This window comes from Fulmarus glacialis, unplaced genomic scaffold, assembly GCF_000690835.1.
Source record: "Fulmarus glacialis isolate BGI_N327 unplaced genomic scaffold, ASM69083v1 scaffold24349, whole genome shotgun sequence".
Taxonomy (NCBI): Eukaryota; Metazoa; Chordata; class Aves; order Procellariiformes; family Procellariidae; genus Fulmarus; species Fulmarus glacialis.
The window spans coordinates 3,407-30,357 of record NW_009234260.1 but is presented as its reverse complement, the minus strand read 5'-3'; the positions used below and the strand labels follow the sequence as shown (position 1 = coordinate 30,357).

The 26,951-nt window shown below is 42.0% G+C and overlaps 1 protein-coding gene across 1 annotated transcript; it reads left to right on the top strand.

Moving 5' to 3' along the window:
- Nucleotides 1-6,641: 6,641 nt before the first annotated feature.
- LOC104082470 (MORC family CW-type zinc finger protein 2-like) lies at nucleotides 6,642-25,859 on the top strand (the record flags this gene model as incomplete). Its single annotated transcript, XM_009585602.1, has 9 exons — nucleotides 6,642-6,695; nucleotides 8,788-8,822; nucleotides 9,801-9,869; nucleotides 14,385-14,475; nucleotides 16,065-16,173; nucleotides 17,472-17,631; nucleotides 17,713-17,824; nucleotides 19,589-19,714; nucleotides 25,780-25,859. Coding segments are annotated over 9 exons (836 nt in total), but the record flags the coding sequence as incomplete, so codon positions are not given.
- Nucleotides 25,860-26,951: the final 1,092 nt, after the last annotated feature.

Genomic DNA, 26,951 nt, shown 5'->3' with positions numbered 1-26,951 from the left:
CCGGCCCCAGCACTGCCGGCCCGCATGTCCTGGGTGCCTAATGGACTGCTCGCGGCTCCGGCAGCCGGACATGCCTGGGCAGGGCTGTGGTTGTACTGTGCGCGGGCCTGCAGCTTATAGAGAATAATGGTGCGTGGAGGGGACAGGCCTCTGGGGGGGTTCATGGGAGGAGGTGGGTGTAGCCTCTAGGTCAGCTGTACCCTTATGGCTGCACCTCTGGAGAAGCGTATGTGCTGGCCATAGCAGCTGTCATCCCTCCATGGCATCTAGTTTCATTCGTACCTGAATGTTTTATGCAGGTATATTTCAAGCAGGAATATGACATTCTTCTTCTGATCAGCTTTTTGAAGCTGCTGTGGCTTTTGCATGTCACTGATGAATCCCCCAAAATAAAATCTGAGAAGAGACGAAGTTCTTTAAAATGGGTTACTTCTGAGTGCATGTCTACAAAATGGGAAGCACCACCAGGAAATGGTGCTTAGCAGGGTTAAGCACCCATCTGAGATGTGCATATTGCACATAAGCCTTGTAGTGCCACGTACAGAAGAGTTTAAAGAAAGAGCTTGTTTTGGCTGAACTGCGCTGGAAGAACAGTATGAACCACACTTGGCATTTCTTCGTTTTGATTAGCTGGTCACCAGCATAAGATTGTCTTCTAACATTTTGTGGAAGAGTTGACTCTTACTGTTACCATCAATAGAAGAAGAAATAAAGTGTAGGCTTATCTTTTTGCTTTCCCTTTTCAGCGTGTGAAAGCAAGCTTAGAGTGAAGGACTGCAGTGGTCTGCAGCAGTCTAAAGACTTCTGATGCATGGAAATATGGGCGACTTGATTTCAACGTAGATCTGACTGGGTTTGTTGGTAACACAAGATATGTCTGCAAGAGCAACTAAGACGAATCTCACTTACATATGCCAAGAGCATTATGATCCATTTCTTCTCAGGATCAGGAAAGTAATGGGTTTTGCAAAGGAGAAGAAACCTAGTGGCAGCCCAGTGTCACTCTTGGGTCTGTGTCCTGTGGCTTTGCTCTCTGGCTTGGCTGGTAGCAGTTGCACGTGGAATGAACACTGGTACCTGAAGATGATGAACAATACTGAGTCACATTGCTGGTGCTGTTGCTGACTTGTGAAATTCTCATGTCCAGCTGCAGAAAACGTTTTTATGGATTAGAAGACTGTATGGCAGAGCTCTGTCAGCAGCTTGTGTTTGCCTGCAGAACACCAGAACTCTGGCCGTCTTCATAAGAAGATAATGTCTGTGCTGCAGAAAAGGCTGGTGTGTTGTTGCTGCCCTGAAGTATGAAATGTTAAAGCTACTTCATGTCGCCACCATGCTTTCTCTTCTGCTTATGCTGCTGATCTACTTCAGGTGTGCTACATGTCTGCAATGCATTACTGCATTACCAAACTGTTAGGAGGAACTGGAAGCTAATGCGTGTGAATAAGCCAAAGCTGGGCTTTTCGTCCATCATGAGTGAAGAGCCTTTTGAGATTATGGGGATCAGTGCATAAGCCAAATACTTCCCTAAGAATGCAAATGGAAACAATGGAAAAAAAAAACACCAACCCAAAAAACCCAAAAAAACCCCAAAACAAAAAACCCCAAGCAAACAAAAAAACCCCACCCAAACTTACCCCCCCCCCAAAAAAAAAAAAAAAACCAAAAAAACCAAAAAACAAACAACCCCCAAACCAACCCAAGAACAGCATAGGGCTTTTGATAATGGAGACGCTTGTCTTTTGGACTATTCTCTCTTGCTGAGGAAAACCATACCATCTCAGACAAATTTCATTTCAGTGCTAAAGATGTTCTCATAGTCACGGAGGTAGAAGTTTTTTAAATTGCAGTTAAAAATCAGCTATGAAGCTGTTGAGGTGCAGTAGGAAACCATGGCTTATTTTTTTCTCCTTTTTTAAAACTTTGTTTAGGAAAAGTTTTAGTATGTCTAACACAGAGTATTCAGTCAGAAGTGCTTTACAGAATCCAGTTTATCTGGTCCCTGAACTTGAGGACTTGCAGCAGATCTTTTCAATAGTTTCTAATGCTTCCATGTCTGATGGCAAATTTCACAGCATGTACCTGAATCACTTCAGTTGCCATATTTTTTTAATAAAAATACCACTCTGCTTTTCCAAGCTCTCCAAGTGCTTTTCTTGACGAATCATTGAGTGGGGACAGACTTTTTAGTAGGGCCTGTAGCGATAGGACAAAGGGTAATGGTTTTAAACTAAAAGAGGGTAGATCCAAACTAGACATAAGAAAGAAATTTTTTATGATGGGGGTGGTGAGACACTGGCACAGGTTGCCCGGAGAGGTAGTAGATGCCCCATCCCTGGAAACATTCCGTCAGGTTGGATAGGGCTCTGAGCAACCTCATCTAGTTGAAGATGTCCCTGCTCATTGCATGTGGGAGGTGGGGTTGGACTAGATGACCTTTAAAGGTCCCTTCCAACCCAAACTATTCTATGATTCTATGTGAAAGTTCTTTTAGATCCTAGGATGAAATACACTGAGCATAAGCATGTGAAAATTGCCCGTGTGTTGTTTTTATGACTTCCCAGAGCCACCTGCTTGCCTTCACATTGGTTTTCCTTAAAAATGAAATGCTGCTACTTTAAGATACTTCCAAAGCCATTCATTGAGGTGATCACAACCACACCTGAGCCCAACCAACTCGGTTTTGCGTATTTTGAAAATTTGTAATGCAAAATTGAAGGAGTTTGTTAAAAGTTGAACAGCTCAAATTGTCTTCTAACAGTAGGTAGGATTTGTGATTGAACTTGAGTTTTTTTCTGTAACTAGAATTGTTCTGTTGAATGCAGCTGGAGTGGAAGAAGGTCACTCAAATAGGAAGCCTTCAAAATGACCGACTGGTGGACTTGAGGAATGCTAGTAATAACAGACCAACAACATCTCCTTACCCCCCAAGCTCTCCCATTTCTTCTTGTTCATGTTTTCTGTTCTGACCTGAAACGGAGTGCAGTACTGAGAGGGTAGCTCTTGTTCTTGATTCAGATGCGAAACTTAAAAATTTTCCCAGATGTGGCCTCCTTCAGAACAAAAATGAAGTCTTATGTCTTTCATTAGTAATTAGGTACTTGTCTGACTATGCAGGGTCAGGAGTCCAACTGGGTTCAGAGATGATCCTCTAAGAACTGCTCACAAAATAAGCTTTTCTTCCCTTGGGATGTTACTCCAAATGGTTGTTTGTAGAGGTGTTTGAAATCAGTTATGTTCTACAGAGTCGTCTGACTTGACCTTCTGTAACCCAAATTTCAATAAATTGGCAGCATTGGACTTCCCTGTTCTGTTCCTTGTCAAGCCTGCACTCCTGCATGGAGCTGTCTGGAATGAAAGTTGGAAGTTGTAGGAAGGTCCAAGCCAGTCTTCTTGCACCAAGATGAGTTGTCGCCGAGATTACAGATTTTGATAACACTTCCCTCCCTTCCATATGTCATTTCGTCAGTTGTATGACCAGTAATAGTTGTATTTCAAGTGCTCTGACTGATGGAGATTACTGTTGCCTCTGATGATCCCATCTAGCTCACGCCTAAGTATTTCCAGGTTATGTGCAAGCTCTGATAGACTCCATTTTGCCACAGCTTGCCTCATGTTTTTTAAACTTACGTTGCAAGTAAAATAATCCCAAGCTTTTTTTGGAAAGTGGGGAAAAATGGTCACCAGTTAATAGTGGTGGATGTTAAGTATTTCAGGTACTTTTGACCGTAAGGCAAGACCGTGGTTTTTGTTAAAGCTGCGTTGATTGAATCAGGCCAAAGCACTTCATGTGACTTTAATTAGATATTGACAAGATAAGTGTAAGTGTTGAGATTAATATACTGAATAGAAGATATTTATAGTGTATATAAATTTTTGTAAGCGATAAATAGCTGGGGTGGATTTCACTTGCATGTAGCAAGGTTTCACTTTGCTTGTGTCAGCAAAAGAGGTTCCAGTTTTGATAGATGTTCAAGTTGAGTATGGTGTCAGGCTATGTGGAAATCATGTTTTCTCTTGCCTCTCTTCTTGTCATCTAGAGCCACATTTTCAGCTATTTTGTTCCACTGTCCTTCTTTGGAAATCCCTATTTGTATCTTAGAATCATAGAATCATTAAGATTGGAAAAGACCTCTAAGATCAAGTCCAACCATCAACTCAACACCACCATGCCCACTAAACCATGTCCCTAAGTGCCTTATCTACACGTCTTTTAAATACTTCCAGGGATGGTGACTCAACCTCTTCCCTGGGCAGCCTGTTCCAAGACCTGACCATTCTTTCAGTAAAGAAATTTTTCCTAATGTCCAATCTAAACCTCCCTTGGCGCAACTTGAGGCCATTTCCTCTCGTCCTATTGCAAGTTACTTGGCAGAAGACACCAACACCTCACTACAACCTCCTTTCAGGTAGTTGCAGAGCGCCATGAGGTCTCCCGTCAGCCTCCTCTTCTCCAGGCTAAATAACCCCAATCTTATTTGCATCTTTTCCTTAGTTTGAAGGATTCTTTAAATTGTAGAGTAATGCTCTACAATTCTTTAAATTGTTAGAGTATGCTGCTGATGAAGCGTAGTTACTAGTGCTAAAGCATCCATTTGCTTATGGGTTTTTCCTGACATGGGTTACTGCCTAAAGAAACTTCTGGAATGTTGATTTGTGGAGCTGTATAGGTGCTCGTAAACTCGAGGGAGCACTTGAAATCTGTGCACAGGAAATCCTGCTCAAAAGAAAGAATACCAGCTTTGAGCTTCTGTGGAAGCTTTCTGATTGGGAAGATAGTCTTCAAAACACCATTCCCTTCTTGTCTCTGTGTGGGCAAGTGGGAGCTTGCAGAGATTGAAATCTCCATTCTCATGGTTCTGGTGATAACTTTGAAAGCTGATGTGTTTTACCTCTGATTGGAGCTGTGTTGATGGGTTAGGTGTCATGACATTGAAGATGGATATGAAAGTTCATTTTGTGATTATTAGCATTATGGACAGCTATATATTTTATGTGTGGGAAGTACCTATGTATCTTTCTTCGAAAGCTGAGAATATGAGTAAGTATCACCTTCTGTTTGGTCACCTGTTGGCCTTTTTGTGTAGTAGTGAAAGCAGGTTATATGTGAAGAGGTTTCATGCAAGCTGAAACATGTTGGTAAAAACAGTTTCTGAGGACTCAGTCTCTTCATCGAGCATCCTAGAGGAGCAACAAATTCCAGCAACTGTTTCTGCAGGTCTTGTAGCTGCTGTTAATATTGGGGTCGATACGGCTCATCTACATTTGAAATAATTGTTAAATTTTGAAGATAGGTCACCAAGTTGGGTATTCAGTGGAGATATTACATTAATGTTGGCAGACAATGTATTGTAATGATTTTATTAGCTCTTTAAGGTTTTCTCACCATGTATCTTCTTTCAAGGTTGAGGCACATAACTAACGACTTTCAAATGGGTGCTGCTTATAAAAGGTGGCAGTTAAGAGGCTGGAAACTAAACATGGCTTTTGAGATTGTGCTGAAGTGGCACCCAGCTAGATGATTTTAGCGTTGAGTTTGGAAGGTGGTGTGGTACAGTGGTGGCAGAAGACTGTCTTTCTCTGGATTAGGAGCAGCTGCAGCTATTGGAAGTCTCCCAGGATCTGGAAGCTACTACCTGTCAGAAATAACTTCTGCAAAGTGAATATGTGCATGGGGGAGATGGACCTTGTGGATAATCCTCATCTGTCCATGTTTTACATATAGGCAGTGTTTCGTTGCCGTGAAGGGACCTGTCAGTGTGGTGAATAATTAAGGATTTATATGAATTATAGACTGGTTCGTAGGCTGGTTCATCAGGTCAATAATTTTCTTGGTTGTATCTGTTTACCGTGCAATGTTTTTTAGACCATAGTGAGCAGCAGTTTGTTGAATCAGAGTGTCCTGGTTTCGGCTGGGATAGAGTTAATTTTCTTTCTAGTAGCTGGTATAGTGCTGTGTTTTGGATTTAGTATGAGAATAATGTTGATAACGCACTAATGTTTTAGTTGTTGCTAAGTAGTGTTTACACTAGTCAAGGACTTTTCAGCTTCCCATGCTCTGCCAAGTGCACAAGAAGCAGGACAGCTAACCCAAACTGGCCAACGGGGTATTCCATACTATATGACGTCATGCTCAGTATATAAGCTGGGGGGAATTGGCCAGGGAGCAGGGACCACCGCTCGGGAACTGGCTGGGCATCGGTCAGCGGGTGGTGAGCAATTGTGTTGTGCATCACTTATTTTGTATATTCTATCTTCATTACTGTTATTATTATTTTCCCTTCCTTTTCTGTTCTATTAAACTGTCTTTATCTCAATCCACGAATTTTACTTTTTTTTCCCGATCTCTCCCTCATCCCACTGTGGGTGGGGGGGGAGTGAGCAAGCAGCTGTCTGGTGTTTAGCTGCTACGGGGCTGGGGCTAAACCACGACACACAGTCTTCACGGGGCAGCCTGTCTGCTGCGTGTCTGCCTCTGGTAGACAGTAAAACGCTTATTTCTAGTCTGCTGTCAGCAGCAGATGTTAGTATTGTTGACATACAATTGGATTTGTTTAAGATTTGGTTGAGATTCTTGTTTATTTAAAGGTCTCCCTCTTTAAGTGTCAGTGTAACCCTGCTGATTCTGTGTTTTGTTGCAGAACTACCCATGAGTTCTTGTTTGGTGCCCTTGCTGAACTTGTAGATAATGCCAGGTATGTACCTGAGACTGCCTAATTCCCAAGGTAAATTTGGTTAAGATTTAATTAGCCTGTCTGTTTGTTGATCTTAAGCAATTTTCACTTCTAGTAGACTTTACAGAAAATACAAAATAGAAGACTTTGCTGTAGTTTAGTATGAATATTTCCCTTGGTCCTCTTATACCGCCACATCTACTCCCTAAAAAAAAAAGAGTATTATTCCTGAAAAGGTAAGTTTGAATGAATCATAGAATAACTCAGATTGGAAGGGAAATTATTAGAAGGCACAAGATAGATTTAAGGAAAAATTAAGTCTGCCTTTTTGTTTAAAGAAATTGGTAAAATAATAATTACTAGAGCTGGAACTCTTAAGATACTGTCCTTGTTTCGGCTGGGATAGAGTTAACTTTCATTCTGGTGGCTTGGGGGTGGGGGGGATGTGTTTTGGGTTTGGTATGAGAGGAGCGTTGATGGCCCATTGATGTTTTGGTTGTTGCTGGGTGGCGCTTGCACTGGGGACTTTTCGGCCTCCCCCCATGCTCTGCCAGGTGCATGGGAAGCTCGGGGCGGGGAGCATAGCCGGGGTGGTTGACCCAGCTGGCCAATGGTGTATTCTATACCATGTGACATCATGCTAAGTATAAAAACTAGGGGGAGGGAGGGGCCTCTTGCGGTTTGGGACATGCGGGGTGTCAGTCAGCGGGTGGTGAGCAGTTGCACTGTGCATCACCTGCTTTGTATATTCTGTTATTGTTGTTGTTATCATTGTTATTATTACTGTTCTACTTTGTTTTATTTCAATTATTAAACTGTTTTTATCTCAACCCAGGAGTTTTCCTACTTGTGCCCTCCCGACTCTCTCTCCCATCCTACTGGAAGGGGGAGGTGAGCGAGCGGCTGCGTGGTGTTTGGTTGCTGGCTGGGATTAAACCATGACAGATACTTAGATAATCCTTGACCCTTAGTATCAAGCATGGTGATAGCATGAAAATTAAATCAGAAGCGGGATGCTGAAAAATAGAGCAAGAACAGTTAGAGCAATTGTGACACTTGAGAGGAGACTTGGTATTTGGAAATGGCAAGTTTTAGGCCACATTTCTCATGTTTGCATTCGGGAATCCAGGCTATAGCTACATCCCGAGTGTTGTGTACTTACCTCTTGAGCTTCACAAAATATTCTGATGTGGCATTATGGAAATATTTTGAGATCATTTTCTATCAAGCATGAATTGTCACACTATGCAGTTCGTGATGTAAGGAGCTGAAACTGGAAGATTTCTGTGTAGGAAAAATTCTGTGCAGGGAATCAGCCATGTTGCTGTTTTTGCTTTTGCTACAACATAGTTAAATGTAGCGTCTTTGAGATTAATGTGTGGTTTTCTCTTCAACCTCTTGGTTCCTCCTCTGGCAAAAGAGAGGTTGGCCTTCTGGGAAGGAGGTAGCTGTACTTGGCTGGAGATACAAAGACAAGACGAAGTGACTTTGGCATTTGGGAAGCGGGGTTTTATTACAGCACTACAGCTGCACTCTTCTGATCAGCAAACCAAGGGTATGTGATGGTTTACATGAAAAAAAATTAAAGATTGGTTTTGAGAAGAGGGCAGTAGTGCTGTATATGCTGCTTTTTCAAATACAGAGGAGGATGCACAGTGTATGAAGGGCTTTACTTAAATGATCTTGTAATGACAGTTTCCTATGACAACATGGAATGTGTTTGGATGGAGTTTTATGTGGAGTTACTAAACTTTTCGTAGGCAGCTTGACAGAAAAAATGTAGGTATTGTTTGTTTTGTACAGGAGGGAGCTCAGAAGTGTGTGCTTATTTGATTCCCTCCCCCCTTAATATGACTATTGTTAAAAAGCCAGTGATGTTCACTGTAACTAGATTTAGTTGTGTGGCAGCAACGTCTTGTGCTGGAGTTTGGGTTCAAGTAGGGAGAAAGTAGAACAATGTGTCTTTTAACTTGTCTGTTAGTGCTGACTGTGGGGTCTTCATGGACTTTGGTCTGTGCAGCCAGTTTATTTTGGAAATTATTGCATGTGCCTGGATTTTAGCTTCATTTCTTTTTGAAATTTGAATACTGATTGTGTTTTTATTGCTTTGTAGAGATGCAGATGCCATGAGAATAGACATTTATACTGGTAAGTCACTCCTGCTGCTTCCTTGCATGTCAGCATTTAAGTCAGTAGTTAACTTGGATTTAGGCTGCAAATGTGTGTTGTACCTGGTAGAATAAGAGTGAGGGTGTTTATGCCCGATACTGTATTCAGTTTTGGGCCCCTCACTACAAGAAAGACATTGAGATGCTGGAGCTTGTCCAAAGAAGAGCAGTGAACCTGGTGAAGGGTCTGGAGAACAAGTCTTATGAGGAGCGGCTGAGGGAACTGGGGTTGTTTAGTCTGGAGACAAGGATGCTCAGGGGAGATCTTATCGCTCTCTACAACTACTTGAAAGGAGGTTGTAGCGAGGTGGGTGTCGGTCTCTTTTCCCATCTAACAAGTGATAGGACGAGAGGAAATGGCCTCAAGTTGCACCAGGGGAGGTTTAGATTGGATGTTAGCAAAAATTTCTTCACGGAAAGGGTTGGAACAGGCTGCCCAGGGAAGTGTTTGAGTCAGCATCTACACATTTAAAAGATGTGTAGACATGGTGCTTAGGGACATGGTTTAGTGGTGGACTTGGCAATGTTAGGTTTATGGTTGGACTCGATGATCTTAAGGGTCTTTTCCAACCTAAATAATTTTATGATTCTGTGATTCTACTGTTTGTCCTGTGCCCCAGTGCCTGTTGTCTTTGAAAAAGTAGTACCTTTACAATAACTCGGGCAAGTGCTTAGATCAGCCTTCAGCTGAGGTCAGCTAAAGTGAGTAGCTGTTTATACTGGATGCTTAAGAAACCTACTTTTACAATATACTCTTGTAGCATATATTTGTGTACAGTTTAAAGTGCAGAAGTTCTTAGTCATTCTGCAACAAAATTCTGGTGCTCTTTCTTACAGCTTAGCCATATTGGGGTTGTGAAAGTCCTGTTTGTTGTGTTACTTCTGTTGTGAACACTGATTCCATTTTATGGAAGTTTTAACTTTTGCTTGCGGGAGTAGTGAATAACTTCTCTTGTAGAGCGACGGGAAGACCTGCGAGGTGGATTCATGCTGTGTTTTTTGGATGATGGAACGGGAATGGATTCAAGTAAGTGACAGGAAGTTACACTTGCATTCTCAGGCTGAGGATTCATGTTATGGCTTAAGCTGAATTAACAGCTTGGTTCTGTTGAAAGGGGCGTGTTCCATGCCTGGATACGTGTTGCTGCCTCTGCACTGGCCTTTTCGCACTGTATCATATATCAAACTATTCACCTCTTCAGTTGCAGAAAACTAATCTGGCCAAAAGAAAATTGTTTTGCTGCATTATAGAGTTGAGTGAGCCTGGCCTGTGGTTTTCCAGCACACCAAAGTTGGTCTTGGGGCTGGAGGGAGAATCGGGTAGTCAGAAAAGGGAACAAGCACAAGCTTTGATGGGCATAAGCCTTTTCCCCATTAGAGGCTGCCAAGCAGTTAGTGTATCTCAACTCTAATAAGAAGGTGTGCCATGGCAGAAATTGAAAGCTTAGCTTGGAAGGCATTTTGCCATTGTTTCATCATTGGCATTGTGATTGAGATCAATACTTGACAATATAAAATCTTAGGAATATGAGAAGAATGTAGCAAATGTACTTCTGCCTCGTTGTAAGAATTGATGTAAATCCATTTTGTATCTAGCAAGAGAAAAGCCTTCTTGCTTTGCTTTAGCATCAGTGAACAGCACTGTCAACCCACAGCACCTTCTTTGTGTCTTGAAGATGGGTAAATCCTTCTGTGAGGAGCTCTCTACTGGGCAGAAAAGTTGGGCTAAATTGGAAGGTTTTGGAGAAGGCAGGGGAGATGGGTAAATAAGCACTGACTAACATTTTTCTTCTGATCCCTCAGTACTTTAAGATCCTCTTGTGATATGAAGCATTTAATTCTGTTTATTAATGCTTATAAAAATACATTAACATCTTTGATACGCAGATTTGTGACCTGCATGAAGTAATTTAGTTTGAACTCTAGATACCTTCTGTGTATTCTCTGGAATACAATTAAGGATGCTAAACAGGTCATCTGAGAGTACTTTTCTGTCACCAATGGAATTGAGCAATTAAGCCCCACCTATAAAACAAGTTCAGAGACTTGATTGTGGCCTTCTCACAAGCCTTTGGATCAGGGAGAAGAAATACAACCTTTTCTGCACGTCTTGAAAACTACATGTTTGTCTCTGGATTGAGAGTAGAAGGTGGCAAATGTCTGTTCTAATGCCGCAGAGTCTAATAGCAGCTTTTATGCTGCTGTTGCTCCTGTATTGCTGATTTTGTGACAAAGTGAGATTTAAGTATTGGCTAAATATTAAGTTGCTTCTTTCTCCTAAATCTTGAAGGATTTTATCCTGACTTTGGTAATCTGAGATACTCTGTAAAGGAGATTGGCAGATACTGTGGGTTGTAGTGGTATTTCACAGCACTATACATCATATACAGCAAATACCATATAATTTATGTCCTTTGACTGTCTTGATGCTTGCATCGAAGTGTGGTTCATTCTGTGTCTGAAAAAAAAATTTTTTTTTAAATTTTAAATAGGCTGTGAAGTTATCTTTTCCCTTTTCCAGGACATTGCTTTTCAGAATGTAAAATTGGTATGCAACTTTATTTAGCGCTTTCAAAAAAAGCCCTTCTTAATTTTCAGTAGTCTGAGACATATTGTTTTGATGCAGAGTCTAGCCCTAGCGATCACATCTTCATGGCTTCAATGCTGGATGGTCATAGTAAGCTTGATATGCATTTGAAAGTCACTTAACCAAGAGCAGCCAGGTAGAAACTCCATTTGCTGCACTGTTTGCCTGTCAACATGGACAAAAGTGGCTGGGGAGAGTCTGTTATTCTAACTCCCTACATGGGCCACTCTCTGTTTCTGTCCCTGGCTATAGGGGTCTGAGTTTTAATTTCTCATAATGAAGGATCTACCAGTTTTAAAAACATCCTGAAGATCTCGTATCTGAAAGCTGATTTTAGGAGGTGTCAGCAGAAAACCTTTTATGGGACTTTTCTCCCTTCTTATTTTGAAAATAGCATCAACATCCATAGAGACCTTCCTTCAACAGAAATCATAGAGCTGGGAGTGTTTTGTTTTGCTGCATGATAATTTTAATTAAAAATTATTTTTATGGTACATAAAGCTGACATGGTAAAAAGAATAACTCTGTGACTTGCCGTAGTGCTGTTGGAGCCCATGCTGGCACGTGATCTTCCTGAGTACACTGAAAGGACAGCTTAAAAGGTTGGATGAGGCATTGCCTGGGAGGATGAGTAAATGAACCCAGGTATCTCTGGGTGCTTTCACACAGAGGGAAGAGCTGAATGGCTCAAGTGAACCATTCCATTAACACATTCTCTGTGTTACTCTGTCCCGTTGCTCTTCAGTCTCATTGGTCTTGTTCTGTGTTGGACAGTTCTAGATTTGTCTGGCAAGCTGTGAAAACAGAGAAGGGTATAGCGAGGCAATAGGCCAAATTTGAGTGCTCTGTCTGGTAGCTCCTGATTGTCAAGCCAAATGTCAGCTCCTCAAACTAAAATTAGTGGAAGGTGTAAGTGATTAGCATTTCTAAAAACTAGGTGTGTTTTTCAAGTGATTTCTACTACAATTGCATTCAGAACTTGCTGCATTGGCTTTCTTAATGATCACATTGGATTATGTGGTCTGAAGATCAAAATACGTTTGCACTCAAGCTGCAAACATCTTATGCTGTAGAGTCATAAGTTATCAAAAGATCTGAGGATTCAATGATGCCACAGTATAGATCTTTTCTGAAAAAGCATCGTGTCCCACAGGGACATAGGATAATAGTACTGGTCCAAAAGTTTGGCTTTTTCATAAGGGATTAAATAGGAGGCAATTAGAAAACCATACAACAGATCTTATGCATCACATCTTATGTTGGGATTTCCCATGTTGTCAGTGGCATCACTACTGAGGGTACTTAGGCTTGAGAGTTTTACCTATTGCTTGGGCTCTGAAGGTGCTGCATGAATTTAAGGAATCAAAATGTAGGTCACCTTTTCAGAGAGAGGAAACGCTTTGCACAATTACTCTTTACCCTTTTTAGGCTTCTCAAAGTTTTCTTAAAAATACTTGTTGATACAACTTTTTGTAATGCAAAAGGGTTCCAGTAGCCTTCTCTTCTTAGAATATCCCTTATCCCCTTTTCTGACCACGCTTTAAAACTGATACAGTAATAGTTATAATAGTAATAATAATAATATCATCATCATCATCAATATCCTTACCCAGATCTCAAATACAAGATAATTGAATGTTTCCTTTGTTTGGCTAGAAAATGCTATAGTTGGCTTAAGGAAAGGAAGAGGTACTCTCATGCAGTCAAAAGTTGGTTTTGAAATAGTTATGGACCTCCGTTATGAACATACTGAATTGAGGCAGCAAGGTGCTTGCACAGTCGTTCTCCTGTATTTTTGCCTTGTAATTTGTGGCTTTAAATTTTAATGTCATTTCAATGGAAAATGGCATTCTGACACCCAGCTCAGTGATTTCATGTTAGACCAATGGTGTTAGTACTAAACATCTTAATATAAAAACTCACTGCGAGTACTAGTGGACCTGGGTAAGTCTCCTGTATGCTTAAATGCAGCTTGTCCATGGGCTCAACCTCCGCGTAGCTGGCTGGTGGGGTGAGCGGTGTCCCGTGCTCTCTCACAGCTTGTATATGCATTTGAGGGCTGTAATTGTTGTTAGCCTTCCTGTTAAGGCACTTCGTGTTCCTTGTGTGTGGAATTGCATTTCATTTCTCCCAGTAAACTCTATGGTGAAATGATTGCTATCTCTTGGGGGAAGGGAGGGGAATTGTTCTGTCCTATGGGTGATGTTAAAAGGCTTTATCCTTTGAACAATAGAAAGGCTTGAACTAAAAATGACAGCCCCTCTCAGCTGTAAAGCCATCACGTCCTTTCATTTTGTCCTGTGCTAATAAAATACTCTGTTAATTGCTGCGGTCCTTGCTAGTACTGCCTTTTCACCCGCAGCTGTCCCGCTGTCAGTAGCCTAGCAATCTGCTGTGAAAATTAGCTTTTGTCTTACTAGTGTATTAGTTAATCACAGTGTTCAGTTCAATGCCATGAAGAAAACGTAATGTTTATCCCGAGTTCAAGACCTTTTTTATAGTACTGACTTATACTCTAGTGTCAGTGGTTTCGAGTCTGTGGTGTCAGCAGTACATGCAGTACAGCACAGCTGCAGTGTCCCAGGGTATGTTTTGGTTTATGAGCATGTTGATAATTGTGGTGGACACAACAGATCATCTTGTGGACATTTTTTTGTAAAAAGAAATGCTTTCGTGCAGTTCGGATGGAGCACTGGGCTAGTCTGAAACTTAAAACTCTTCTTGTCAGCATAATGGCATCTGTACAAAGCTTTTGATAATGTAAATGCTATCAAGCAACGTGTATCTTACAGGGCTGTACGGTACAGCTTCAGGATGAAACTCTGGCTTCTGGCCTCTTCCATGCTATAGTCTTTCTGTGCTACTTACAGTGGTGAATAAGTTTATCTAAAAGATGTGTGTGTGTGTGTATGTATATTAAAATAAACTTTTTTTGTTCCCTGTCTCTCATTGCAGATGAAGCTGCCAGTGTTATTCAGTTTGGTAAATCAGCCAAGCGATCACCTGAGTCAACTCAAATTGGACAGTATGGGAATGGCTTGAAATCGTAGGTATAACAAAAGCCAGCCTCCTGAGATTATGGAGGTTAGAGTTGAGATAGTAAATGTATTTTTTGCTTGGAGGTGTATATCTTTTTTTCCAAAAAAAACCCCCAGATGAAATCTAAAAAAAGATACTATGGTTTGGTAGACAGGAGCTCTATGAACATCTGCTGTAGTTCTTCAGTGGCAGAGAAGTCTGTCCAAAGCTGATGACAGTGTTTTGCCATTATGTTTGCATGATGCAGAGGATACACATCAGAGCTGGGGAAAAAAATGAAAGAGCAGGAAACAAAACCTTAATATGCCTGTGGCAGACAGATCATAAAATTGGAGCAAAATAGCGCTGCAGCCTCTTACTAGGAAAGTTGTCTGGTGCAAATCAGATGGACTTAAACTTTTTCTTTTTTTCTTGAATCAAACAAATGCATGGAGAAGAGGGGGAATGGTGGAAGGAATGAGAGGAGGAGTGGGATTAAGTGGCAGAAGAACAGAGGCAGAAGGAAATCTTAACTGGTTGGAGGTGATTTGCTAGGAAGGAGAAGAGTGTTTGTTGTGGTGAACTGATGTCTTTGGGAAAGTTAGAGGGCTTTTATGGCTTACTCTGACCAGCTGTTCTGCTTTATGCTGTTCCATGTGGCTTGATTATTTATATGCATCCTACTGAGGAAATCTGTGGGACTCTATAATCTGGGGGGAAAGAAAAAAAGAGGATGTAAGGGATCTTGAGATACTATTGATCCAGCTGCAGTGCAGGACAGATCCCAGATCCTGCCTGTGCACTTCCAGGACAGATCTCTGTCCTGTTCTTAACCTTGAGCAAGAGGCATACTATATTACAGCTGAGAAAAGAAGACTGAAGCGTAAACATGCGAAAGGTGGTATCGCGTTAAGCCGATCTAAAGAGAACTGAATTGACAGAACACTAATCCTTCTTTTGATGCAATGTTAATTTTTCTCTGTTAAGGTTTTTTGGACGAGTTGGGTAATAGGGTAAAAGAGAAGATGGAGAAGGCACTATTGGGAATAGGAGAGTGGGGAGGAAGATGGGACTGTCCCTTTTCATGACAACTAGCTGCTAAGTTGCATTAGCTGAAGTGTCAGTGAGTCTTTTGAGTTAGACATTAGGAAATAAATTGTTTATCTCCCAGAAACTTGTCTGCTGCTATTCATTCTGTGTACAGTGAAATGAAGTGTGCATTCGCTTTCTCACTTAAATTTCTGCTCCTGTATTTGAAGGTTATTGTCACATCTCACCTTAGTTGTCTTTTTTAGATTTTAAAAAAATGATTTTTTTTTTTTTTTAACTTTCTACATAGTGTGAGCCTGGAAAGCCATGTTGTACTTCTGCACCTTTTAATTGTGACTAGTGTTAAATGTTTTGAAACGTTATGAAAATGTCCAGATTGAGATGCCTTTTGAAAGGAATGAGATGTTCAGAGAGAAATGGTAGTTGCTGTGTAAGCCGTTCTTCTGCCTTACCTGGTTTTGGCATCTCATAATTGAACATAATGGGAAGAAAACTCAAGTAATGTGGTCTGCTTTCTAGAACGTGTTGTGCATCATGTGTAACGTGCAGCTTGAAATCTGTCTCCAGGGGTTCCATGCGGATTGGGAAGGATTTTATTCTGTTCACGAAGAAAGACAACACCATGACTTGCCTCCTCTTGTCACGGACGTTCCATGAGGAAGAAGGCATCGACGAGGTTTGCATGTACTTTGTTGTGATGAACTAATACAGTGAATGCTGTCTTATCCCCAGCTCTCACAGGAGAAGAGTCTGTGTCAGTGTTGGTTGCCACTTTGGCTGGATCAGTGTATGGTTTTCTCTTGGCGATACACTTGTAGGAGTTCTGCAAAGTCATCAAAGATTTTTTCCTTTTGGTTTAATTCTGTTTGAGAGGTCTCTCTAAACTACAGATTGTTTGAAGTGTTTCTTTCAATCACTTCAAGTTGCTTATGCTGAGTTCAGGACATGCCCAGACTTCTTGCATTTTCCTTTTCCAAACAAAATTTTGAGTTTGAGATGTATTTAAATTTATTGCTCTGATTTGATTTTCTGTAGAGAATTAAAGGTGTGATTGAAGTTGCTACCCTCAGGTCATAAACTCCAGACATGTCTCTTCTTTCAGATCTTTTTTTTAATAAAAAATCAGTGTGGTTCTACCTATTGAAAACTTGTAAATCTTAATAGATAATTCAGGCATTGTTGTTCTGTATCCAGATTCTTAACGTGGAAGTATTTTTGTGCTCAAGCACAAGTATTTTCCAGGCAAACCCAATAATGAAAAATTTTAAATTTGCACTGGCATAGTATCTAAGAAAGCATTTTCCATTGTGATAGTGGAGGGAGCTCTACAAAGAAGCTGTTGAGGGAGCAATGCTTGCTAGTGGTCAGCTGATGGCTGAAGCAAGTTGGGAACAGTGATGTAGTTCCCACAGCGGCTCTGGAGCCAGAAATTTTGGCTTGACCTCAATTCTAAAGTGAGGATGGGATTCACTGTCCTTGATAGGCAGCTGCAGTCTATAATTCTATCTGTGATCTGTGTTTTTATTCTAAATGACAAAAAACACCAATAACTTTGCTAGAATCCTATAAAAATAATAAAGAGTGAGGTCAGGATAAATATGAGTGAAGGATATTTGAGTTCAAGAGAGAAGTTAAGCACAGAGGTTCACATTTTTAAAGAAGCAAAGTTTTTAGTATTATGAAAGTTGCTACAAGAGGAGAAGAAAAAAGACACTGAGTGTTTGAGTAGCCGGTACCATACAGGTTACTTGGGAATGGTTCAGTCTAAGACTAGATGTTTTAGGAAGGCAACTCAGAGGCTGGCAAAGAGGGGTCCTCAAGCATTTGACAGACGTGCAAACCACTGAAAAGCTAGGAAGGACTCTTGCAGTAACTTAGGGGGCTGTCGGAAGGGGTAAGTTGCTCGGCCGTGATCCGCAGAAGGGTCTGGCTGGAGTGGGTTGAGCTTGAGTCTTGGCACGATGCAATTTGCAGGTCATCGTTCCCCTGCCCACCTGGAATGCACGAAGCCGGGAGCCTGTGACTGACAACATGGAGAAGTTTGCTATTGAGACAGAGCTAATTTACAAGTATTCCCCTTTCAAATCAGAACAGGAAGTGATGGAGCAGTTTAATAAGATCCGTGGTGAGAAAGGTACGTATGGACGATGCTGGTCACGGGCAAGGTATTTAGGGTTTGGCTGGGATTCACCTGATTGACTTGTTACTTGCTCAGGCACCTTGGTGATCATCTTTAACCTCAAACTAATGGATAATGGAGAGCCAGAGCTGGATGTGACTTCTGACCTGCGAGACATTCAGATGGCAGAAACACCCCCAGAGGGAACGTAAGTGTGACAGGTGTTACAGGCCCTTGGGCTCTGATCAAATTATGCGTAGGGTTTGTCTATATGCTGTGTGCACGTGTTTTTTGAAAGCTTCTCTTTCTATGATGAATTGGAGAATTTAGAAGATCGTTAGTTTGTTCTTTAGCAGTTTGCAGTTCATGTGTGTAAACGGCCTGCAGGCGTTATGGTTGTGTGTTTGGTGTGAATGCCTGCATTAGCTTGTCTCAGCTTAGTCAAAGCAGCAAACTCGATGCCCTTCTTTAGGCACCCTTTAAACAAAGGAGCCCTAAGATATAGGTTTAATTTTCTACACTCATCAAAGGTGTTTTCATCAGAATGACAGCTGGTCATGAGTCTGTGCTGCTCTCAAACTGATGTTCAGTTTTGTGATTAAATGAACCCTGGCAAAATGCGAGGCGCTGCGCAGGTCAGCCTCCATGAGTGAATGGTATGGGTGGGTGAAGGTGGGGCATATCACCACGTATTTCTGGGAGCAGGGGCAGCTTCTGGACTTCCCTGCAGAGAAGGAAGAAGGATGTGCTCACAGGGCAGCTGGAGGAGCAAAGGGAGAGCTGAGTTCAGGGAGAGCAGAGTGTTTGCGGAATTGTTCACTTGTAGCCTAAAAAGGAAAAACTGAGCTGAACTGAGCCAAATGCTTGATTAAATCCCAGAGCTCCATGGGCACACCTAGCAAGCTTTACCTTTTTTATGAGATTACATGCTTCTTCCCTGAAATGCTTGAATTTGCCATAGAAGTTCAGTTTCAAACACTGTAAACGTAGCTATTTCTGTATGTATTAGCTTGATGTTACTGAGTACACAGATGCAGCAGACTCCTTGGGGACCTCCCGGGATCTGATATGCTTCTCAGTTTCTCTAATGCCTGCTGGTGAGCTTTCATGATAACCACTGATCACGGGAAGGAGCTTCTTCCTCCGGACCTTGTGATACCATTTCTGTGTGTGATCAGTGCAGTTTCTGTCAGAGCATACTCCTGACTAACCAAAGGGTAAGAGAATGCACCAGCAAGTGGGGCACATACTTAGTGTTAAATAGTCCAGTATGGACCTTTATTATCCAGCTGTATTCAAAACATCTTTTTCAAGCTACAGTAATACGTGCATCAGTGTGTTGTAACAGTATTTAAAATGTACAGCTCAATAGAAAATCTCTGTAGAAGACGGGTAGAAGAAATTTAAAAGCCTCATTTAATGTAGCTGTCTGGTAATTAAAATAGAAAGGCCTTTTCTTTTACCTAACGTTCTTGCTGAAGGTTGTCTTTTTGGCATGTTTTGAAGTAGATGGCTATGAGCTGAGATGGTAATAGTTACAGTTGCATGAGGTGTGAATCCTGCCATAGGTGCTTAAAATACATCAGGGGTAGTGCGGAGCAGCATGGGGAAGTACTTCTGTTAGTCACTTGGCTTCTGGGTAGCTGTTTATTGGGAAATAAGAATCTTACAAGTTTTGTGCATGGAGAAACTTGTTCATTTGGTCTGGATAGAGGAGGAGGCTCTGTGACAGTCGTATGTCATGGCTCTTCTTAATTGGGGGGAAATGAAGGAGAAAAAACTGTGAAGGAAGGAGGAAGCGGAATGCAGACTGAAAGAGACTCCAAGATGAGCACTCTGACTAAAGAGACAGTGATTACTCAGAGGGTGAATCGATGGAGTCATCTTTGGGCTACATAGAGCAGACTGTTGGTAGTCCTACAAGGAAATGCTGAACAACTGCTCAGTCTCTGTAAGCATCCCTCTCTTGCAGAAAGCCTGAGCGCCGTTCCTTCCGTGCCTATGCTGCTGTGCTTTATATTGATCCCAGAATGAGGATCTTCATAAATGGACACAAAGTACAAACCAAACGACTTTCATGCTGCCTGTACAAGCCAAGGTAAGTGTTGGACCCAAAGTCTGCAGACGTGTGGGACCTTTTGGAGTTTCCTTATAGAAAAGGTTTAGCATTTTGCTCTCTAGGTGTATCCTGCATAATTCCATGTTAAAGCCACGTAAACAGATCGTAAGAGAATGGGATGTGGTATTGACATCATGGAAAAAGAGGTAGATAGTGGAAAATCTAATGCCTTAGAAAATCATGTGAGTAATTTGCGCAATTTGGATACCTTTCAGAGTAAACAAAGAAATTAAGATACTGGTTGTTCAAAATGCCATATCCATACAAAACTGTTGGATAACTGTTTTTTTTAAAGTAGAACAAGGAAATACATACGGTGGGTGTTAGAATTATTACTGAAAAGAAACTAGACTGAGCACTTTGAAACAGTTGCTTTGAAAATTAACTTTTATATGTAGCTGATCTAGGTTTGAATAGAGTTTGTGAAATACCTTTCCCTGTCTTCCTTTTAAATTCCCTTAAACAAAAAATCTGAAAGTGAGCTGAGGTGTGCTGCCAGTTGGCTTAACAGGGACTGGAAAAGGAAAACATGTATTGTAAGTCTGCTTGAGGCAATAGTATTCTTCTGTCCCTGGGAGCACACAGGCTGCATTCTAGATACCTTAACATGATTTGCCTTAATAAAACAGTAGTAGTTTTACAGAGTATTTGCTGATTGTTTTAATATAGCATTTCAGATTGCAGTAGTGTTTCAATAGTTTGGGCCCACTATCAACCCATTGGGTACTTACACTAACCGCAATCCGATGTCACGTCACTGATTGCTGCCCTAGAGCCTGGCGAGTTTTCAACTTACAGCATGGTCTGTCTGTCAAGCTTGTACTTCCTCAGCTTCTTAAATGAAAATGTGTGAAATGGTATCAGAAGCTTGACCAAAGTCAAGGTATATTACATCCACTGCTCTCCCCTTGTTGAACAAGCCAGTTGTTTCAGTAGGTGCAGCTTGACTTGCCACTGTAAATCCTGATTTGCTGGGTAGAGAATCTCTGAATTTCTGGCTGCTTTTTACCTGCATGTGAGTGCCATGTGCTGCTTCCTCTTGTGCCGCAGTCCAACAAAAGTACTATGGAGAGAAAGCAGAGGTGGAGAGTTTTTTTTCTCATCAGAGACCAGCTTCTTGCGAGACTCAAAGGCAGGATGCCATGGCTATGGGATGGTACTAGCATTGTCATAATATAACATGGATCAGGTCACCCCAGATGTTCATCTGCCTCAGTATCTTCTTTTTCAAGTTGTCAGTAGTCAATGCCTGGGGAGGGATATGAGAATTTTGTTCTATACCATAAGACTGTTTTCTGTTGAAAAGAGGCTGTGTTTTTAGACAATTTAGACAGCAGTTCTTCTGGGTCCCTATCACCAGTTCTGTTTCTGCTTTTCATTGGTTTTGGGGCATAGTTGTGTTGTCCGAAAAGCGGATTCGTGCCCGGCGTGCAAGTAACCAATTCCACACGCTCAGGAGAGAGATTGTTTTATTCAGGCCTGGGTGCTCGGTGGACTTGCCACAAATCAAGCACACCTGGTCTAATCACCTTTCTGTTTATATCCATACTTCTCATACATATTTTAAATTTCTCTTTTACATATTCATTAAATTTCCGGGAACTAATTATAATATTACATCATTCTTTACGCATGCGCGTTAAAGCCTTTAGGGTCTTCTCCGAGGGTCTCGGGTGGTCTCTGGTGGTCGGCAGGGTAGTGAACTTTCTGTGAACTTGTCCTTCCTCCTCCTTATAAGGTTGCGACTTGTCCCCGAGCCATACTTGGATTGCTTTTACTTATGGTTCCCATGATTAAAGTTAACTACTACTAACATTTAACAATATTCCCACATCACACAACCTACATTCATCACTATTCTACAATATATCATTAATTATTTAACAATTCCTATTATTTAAAATCACTGAAACAAGTAAACCCGTAACAAACCAAACTATCTGTAACTATGTTGTTCTTTTTCGTTAAAACTTAAATTAAAACAGGTACACTCCATTCTTTTAAATTAAACATCAATCTCATCTCTGTTTTACAAACTATAATTCCCATTCTGATTTGAATCAACTGTTCTTTTTTTTAACCCAGTCTTGGACAGGGGCTATACAAAGGACTGTAACAGCAACACTTTTGAGTTTTATAGTTGAATATTTATCCGAACAGTTGCAGCTGTAGAAGGAGAAATTCAAATTGTAACTGCTCAGGAATGGTAATTCGTGACCAAGGAATGATCTGGCATGGAGGGCAAGAAGGGCCTACCACCGAACTGGTTACACTGGCTGATAAGATAAGAAATGCTGCGGTATTGTCTCATAACAATGGTGTAATGCCAAGTGCTCAAGGGCCAATTATGGTAAATGGAGCTGGTGCTGGGGGATGAACCCAATGCTGAGCTAAGGTGCCCCACGCTGATGCTTAACAGGATCAGCGCTGATGCAGATGTATCTAACAAACCTGCTTGTGCCGCATCTTTGCAGACTCCTTGTAGATCTGCTTATGGTGATAGGCCAATAAAAATTCCCCAACTGTAAAGACGTTTACATTTAAAATCCTCACTCCTGCAGCAGAATAGTAGAGACTGTGCAGACAAGGCCCTCCTGTAGAGCACAGTGTATATCATCCTGGACTTGGGGAAATTATCGTAGCCTTACCAGGTCTTTCTGGAGAGTGTCCAGACTGCTTCCTTCTGGTCTCAGACTCCTGACACCAGATTTGGGCTCCAGAAGCTGCGTGGCCATCGGGACGAGCCATCAAAGCCTTCATCATGGGTTCTGAGAGCCAGCACAGCCCTTGGGGTAGGTGCCCACACTGTGCCTTGGACAGGCTGTGGAAACTCAATCTTTTACCTTCAGACACTTGGGCAGAGCTTAGTCTGCCCTGGGTGGCTCTTTCCCAAGGGAAAACCAGTAAATCAGTCCATTCTGAGGGTGGAGTTACTCTGCTTTTACAGCTATAGGTGATTTTTTTGTTTTTTTCTCCCTGAACCTGCTGAAAAGGGTTGCTTATGCCCTGGATTTTCCCTTAGAGTTGGAGCCAGAGCTCACACATCCCCATTTAGCTACTGAGCTTTGAGTGCTCTGCAGGTTAATACTACTCCCTGCACTTGTACAGGGACTCCGGTTTGTATGGGGGTGCACGGGGAAAGCATACCACCACTAAAGTGTTCCTTTAGAGGACAGCTGATGTGACAGCGATGCTCAGCTCTTTAGCATAGCTGGTTTTTGCAGAGCCTCAGTAGCCTAAGCCAGGTAACTGTTGAACTCTCCTGGTCCAACAAAGTGTAACAGGCAGTGAAGGTTCTCCTGTCTTACATCCCAAGTAGATGGTGTGCTGCATGTGGTACGAACTTAAGGGCTCTTCGCTAGTCTTTGGAGAAGTGTCATGATGCCTGAGCCTTAACAGGTGTTAATTTTATTTGTATCCTCCTGATAAAGGCCAGTGAACTACTGTAAGGGAATGCCATTCATCTGTCAGTATGGAGACACCTCTGTCCATCCATATTGTTGGTTTTATAAGAAAGTCTATTATAAACCAGCCTGGCATGCAAAGGGCAGGTCGTTACCTGACGGTGAGCTAACAAATGACTCCTGATTGGGTCTTTTTACATACTTCTTGGCGAACTTTGGGCCAGGTGTCTTTCTGTTTGAAGTGATGCTTTCATGCCTTACATTGGACATTAGCAGGTACAGCCATCAGCTTGTCTCGCTGCCCTCTGGTCTGCTTTCAAGATCTGCTTAGGAGGATTGCCTTCAGGAGGTGGTGGCTCCCCTCCTCAGTAATGCTATAAGTCAGATTGCCTTCATCTCTGAAGGAAAAGCTTGTACAGTGGCTTGTCTGCAGTTTAATGTCTTGGTGTTAGAGAACAAAGAATAGAAATCCATTGTGGGCTTTAGGGTATTTAAGTGCCTTTACTGAAAATTGAGGTTTTGCAGCCGTTGCACTGTTCTTCGTCAGGAATAACAGCTTGTCTCCTGAACAGGGCACTTGTTTTCCTTTTTTCATCTGCCCTTTCTGGAAGCCGTGTTTCTGTGGGTAGAGGCTTCTCCATACCTTTCTGGAGCCTGTAACGTCCCTGTGGCAGGGGCAGGCTGGTTTTGTGCAGATCCTTCACCAGTGTTTGCAGGTGTGATACCACAGTACCAGCCTCCCTGGGAATGGCTTCTGTCTCCTGAAGGATTGCTTCCATCTGTTCCCTCCTGCAGCAACTGTTTGAGCTTGTTTAGCAGTGCAGGCCATACAGATAGAAGCAGCCAGGCCATGTGCAAGGGTGTCCCTTCACGAGGGCACTCCAAGGCAGTCGTAATGAAAGTCTTGAAGCTGGGAGAGTGTGTTTTACTATCACGTCCTGCAGACGACTTGTCTGTCGACCTGTTTCCGTACATGTTTGCTAGATACACTGTTCCAGACCACTTGAATAGGGGCTTTCCTTAATGTGACTGAAGTCATTTGGTGTTGGAAAAGAAAGTGAAACAGGAGGGCGGGCACGATGGTGCCTCACAGTGCCTATCTGGGACATCCTGCAATTGCTCGCACTGCACCCTGTTGCAAAGAGGGTGCTGTCCATAAGGTCCCCTTCAGGTACTGCCCTGCCTCACAAGCTGGGTGTGTTGAGATAATTCAGCTTCTTTTTTTTTTTTTTGCCTCAGGAAAGTCAGGTGGCATGTGGATAAGGTAATTTAATTATGCCAACATGTTGAAAGCAATCTGGTTTTCAGAATGTGTTCTTTCTCTCGGCCCCAGGTAGCTTTAATCACCCTTAAGTAGATTTGAGGAGATGGCGCCACCAAAAACCTGACTCTGCATCTCCTAACATGGTTATTGGGTGATTTCTGGAAGAGTTCCCACCTGACTGCTTTTTCTCCAGTGAGGATATCCTTATGAATAGCAGAAAATTAGTTTAGTAAATGCAGAAATGTATTTAAGTGGACTGTGCTTGTGGTATGAATTTTCTGGACTTGGGAACAAGGGATTTATGTTGGTGAGACTGTTTCTGACATCAATGTGGACATCCATATGTGCTTGCCCACGGAAACATACCTAAATGAAATTTTTCATCTGTGCAAGGTGATTTCTCATGGATCTTGATAGATGATCTGGCGTTTGAGGGGGATCTTGTCTCTCTTTGGGATCTAAACATGGTTCCTTCTACATTAATGAGTTGGTCAATCAAGCCTTATGTCTTTATGTGTTTCCGCCTCTCTCTGTAGAAATAGCATTCCTACTGGCTTTTGCTTTGGCTAAATGCTGGAGAGGTTTATTTTTTCATAAAAAGTTGTTTGGGATGGGATTTTCCTCTCAATACATCCAAAACCTTGTGTCTTAGGACAGTTTGAGTTCCTGCAGGCTCTGATCATCCTTGGTGTCATCTCCTCTTCCCCAGTTACATGCCTCTGTATGGTGACGCATACTCACGAACTTCTTCCTCTTATACATGCCTGCCTCTTTCACTCTGCAGTAGTCAGTCAGATTGTGATCTGCATTTGGCATGTTATGATATAGGGAAGGTGAAACAAGCCACTGCAACTCAAGCACAATTTACAAGGTTGTGAGTCAGATGTGTAGCATACAAAAATGTCCTGAAACTTTAGAGCTGAAACTTGAAGCTCCGTTCAGAGAGTTGCTCTGCCACTTAGAGGCTTTGAGCTAGCCCTGTGTGGAGATGGGCAGTGTCAGACTGCACCTGTGGACAGCTGTTTGCAGGAGAAAGGAAGGGTTATTTATCTGTAATGGGAGGTTTTTGAGAAGCTTTCTGTATATATTCACTCCTCTTTTCTGGATTTCCTCCAAGAATATGGATGTATTTCACCCCCACCAGCTGATGCAGAAGGGGATGTTGTGGTTGCAGCTACTACTAAAGCATCTCTGACTTAAAAGGTTTTTGCCTAACTGCATTCAAAAATGCCCAGTTCCTGACATGTAAACTTCCTTCTCCATTTATTGAATCTATTGAGTTTGAGATATGGAGACCTTATTCGCTCATACAGTGATGAAATCTTGGTTTGATCTTACTGCTGAATTTGCTGATTAATAAGTTTTGATCATCACAGGATGTATAAATATACTTCAAACCGTTTCAAGACCCGTGCAGAGCAAGAGGTGAAGAAAGCAGAGCACATGGCGAGGATAGGTGAGTCTTCGGGGTATGCACGTGTCCTGATTTTGCTGTAGCAAAGGAAAGGACTGAAAGAGGGTGTCTTGCTGGATATGACCTGAAATTGCTTGTTTCTGTGATCGTTATGGTTGCTCAGGAAATTAATTATTACAGCGACTACAGATGACGCAAACTTGCTTCCATGTAATGGAAGGAACATACATTGTTCCCTAAGACCACTTCCTCTGGGGAATACATGTACAGAATAACCCTTGGAGTCACAGCTGTCTGCCCTTGCTCCATCTGAAGCCTGGCTAAGCTGCTGCCCTGTTACCCCGCAGTTCTGCTCTCACCTTTTGCATATCATTAGCTTTTGGTTCTGCTCTCCTGGTCCTTCCCTGTTGAGGCAATCATTCAAAAAATATATTTTTGTTCTGTCACTTGATGTAAAATGATTGGTCTGGGTGTACAAGGGAGTCCTGGTTTGTTTCTTGGGGTTTTTTTCCCCTTCTTTTAGTCTGTTTAGTCTTCCCTTCCTATTAAGTCCTGTAGTTCTCAGGAGAAACCCAATTTGACATTGTTGGGTATTCAGCATACAGAAATTACATAAGAATATAAATATAGCATATAACTTCATTAAATTTGCACAACTTTAACATGCAAAGCAATCTCCCTAGCCCCTGATGGGGAAATGCTGTAGTGAAGGCGGAATCTTGGAAGTTGTAAGACATGCTGACCTATACCTCTGGTAGGTTTCATAAACCAACTTCATACATCAATCAGAGGCATGTGTCCTTTCTCCCTGTGTAAGAGCTGCTCTAGGCACATGTGCATGTGTGTGCAGGTCAGACGTGAAAGTGGCATGATTTTGTCTCTGCACAAAGCAAAGCAGCAAAATGAAACTGTGTAAATTGCTATGTTCCCTATTCCTCCTTTAGGAAGTACAACCTAACAAGACAGACTTGAAACTATGAAGTTTAAGGAGATTTTATCCTGTGCCTCAATCCTCATAGGTGAATTTATTCTTCGGATTGAGTCCTTGTTGTGGTTTAACCCCAGCCGGCAACTAAACACCACACAGCCTCTCACTCACTCCCCTCACAGTGGGATGGGGGAGAGAATCGGAAG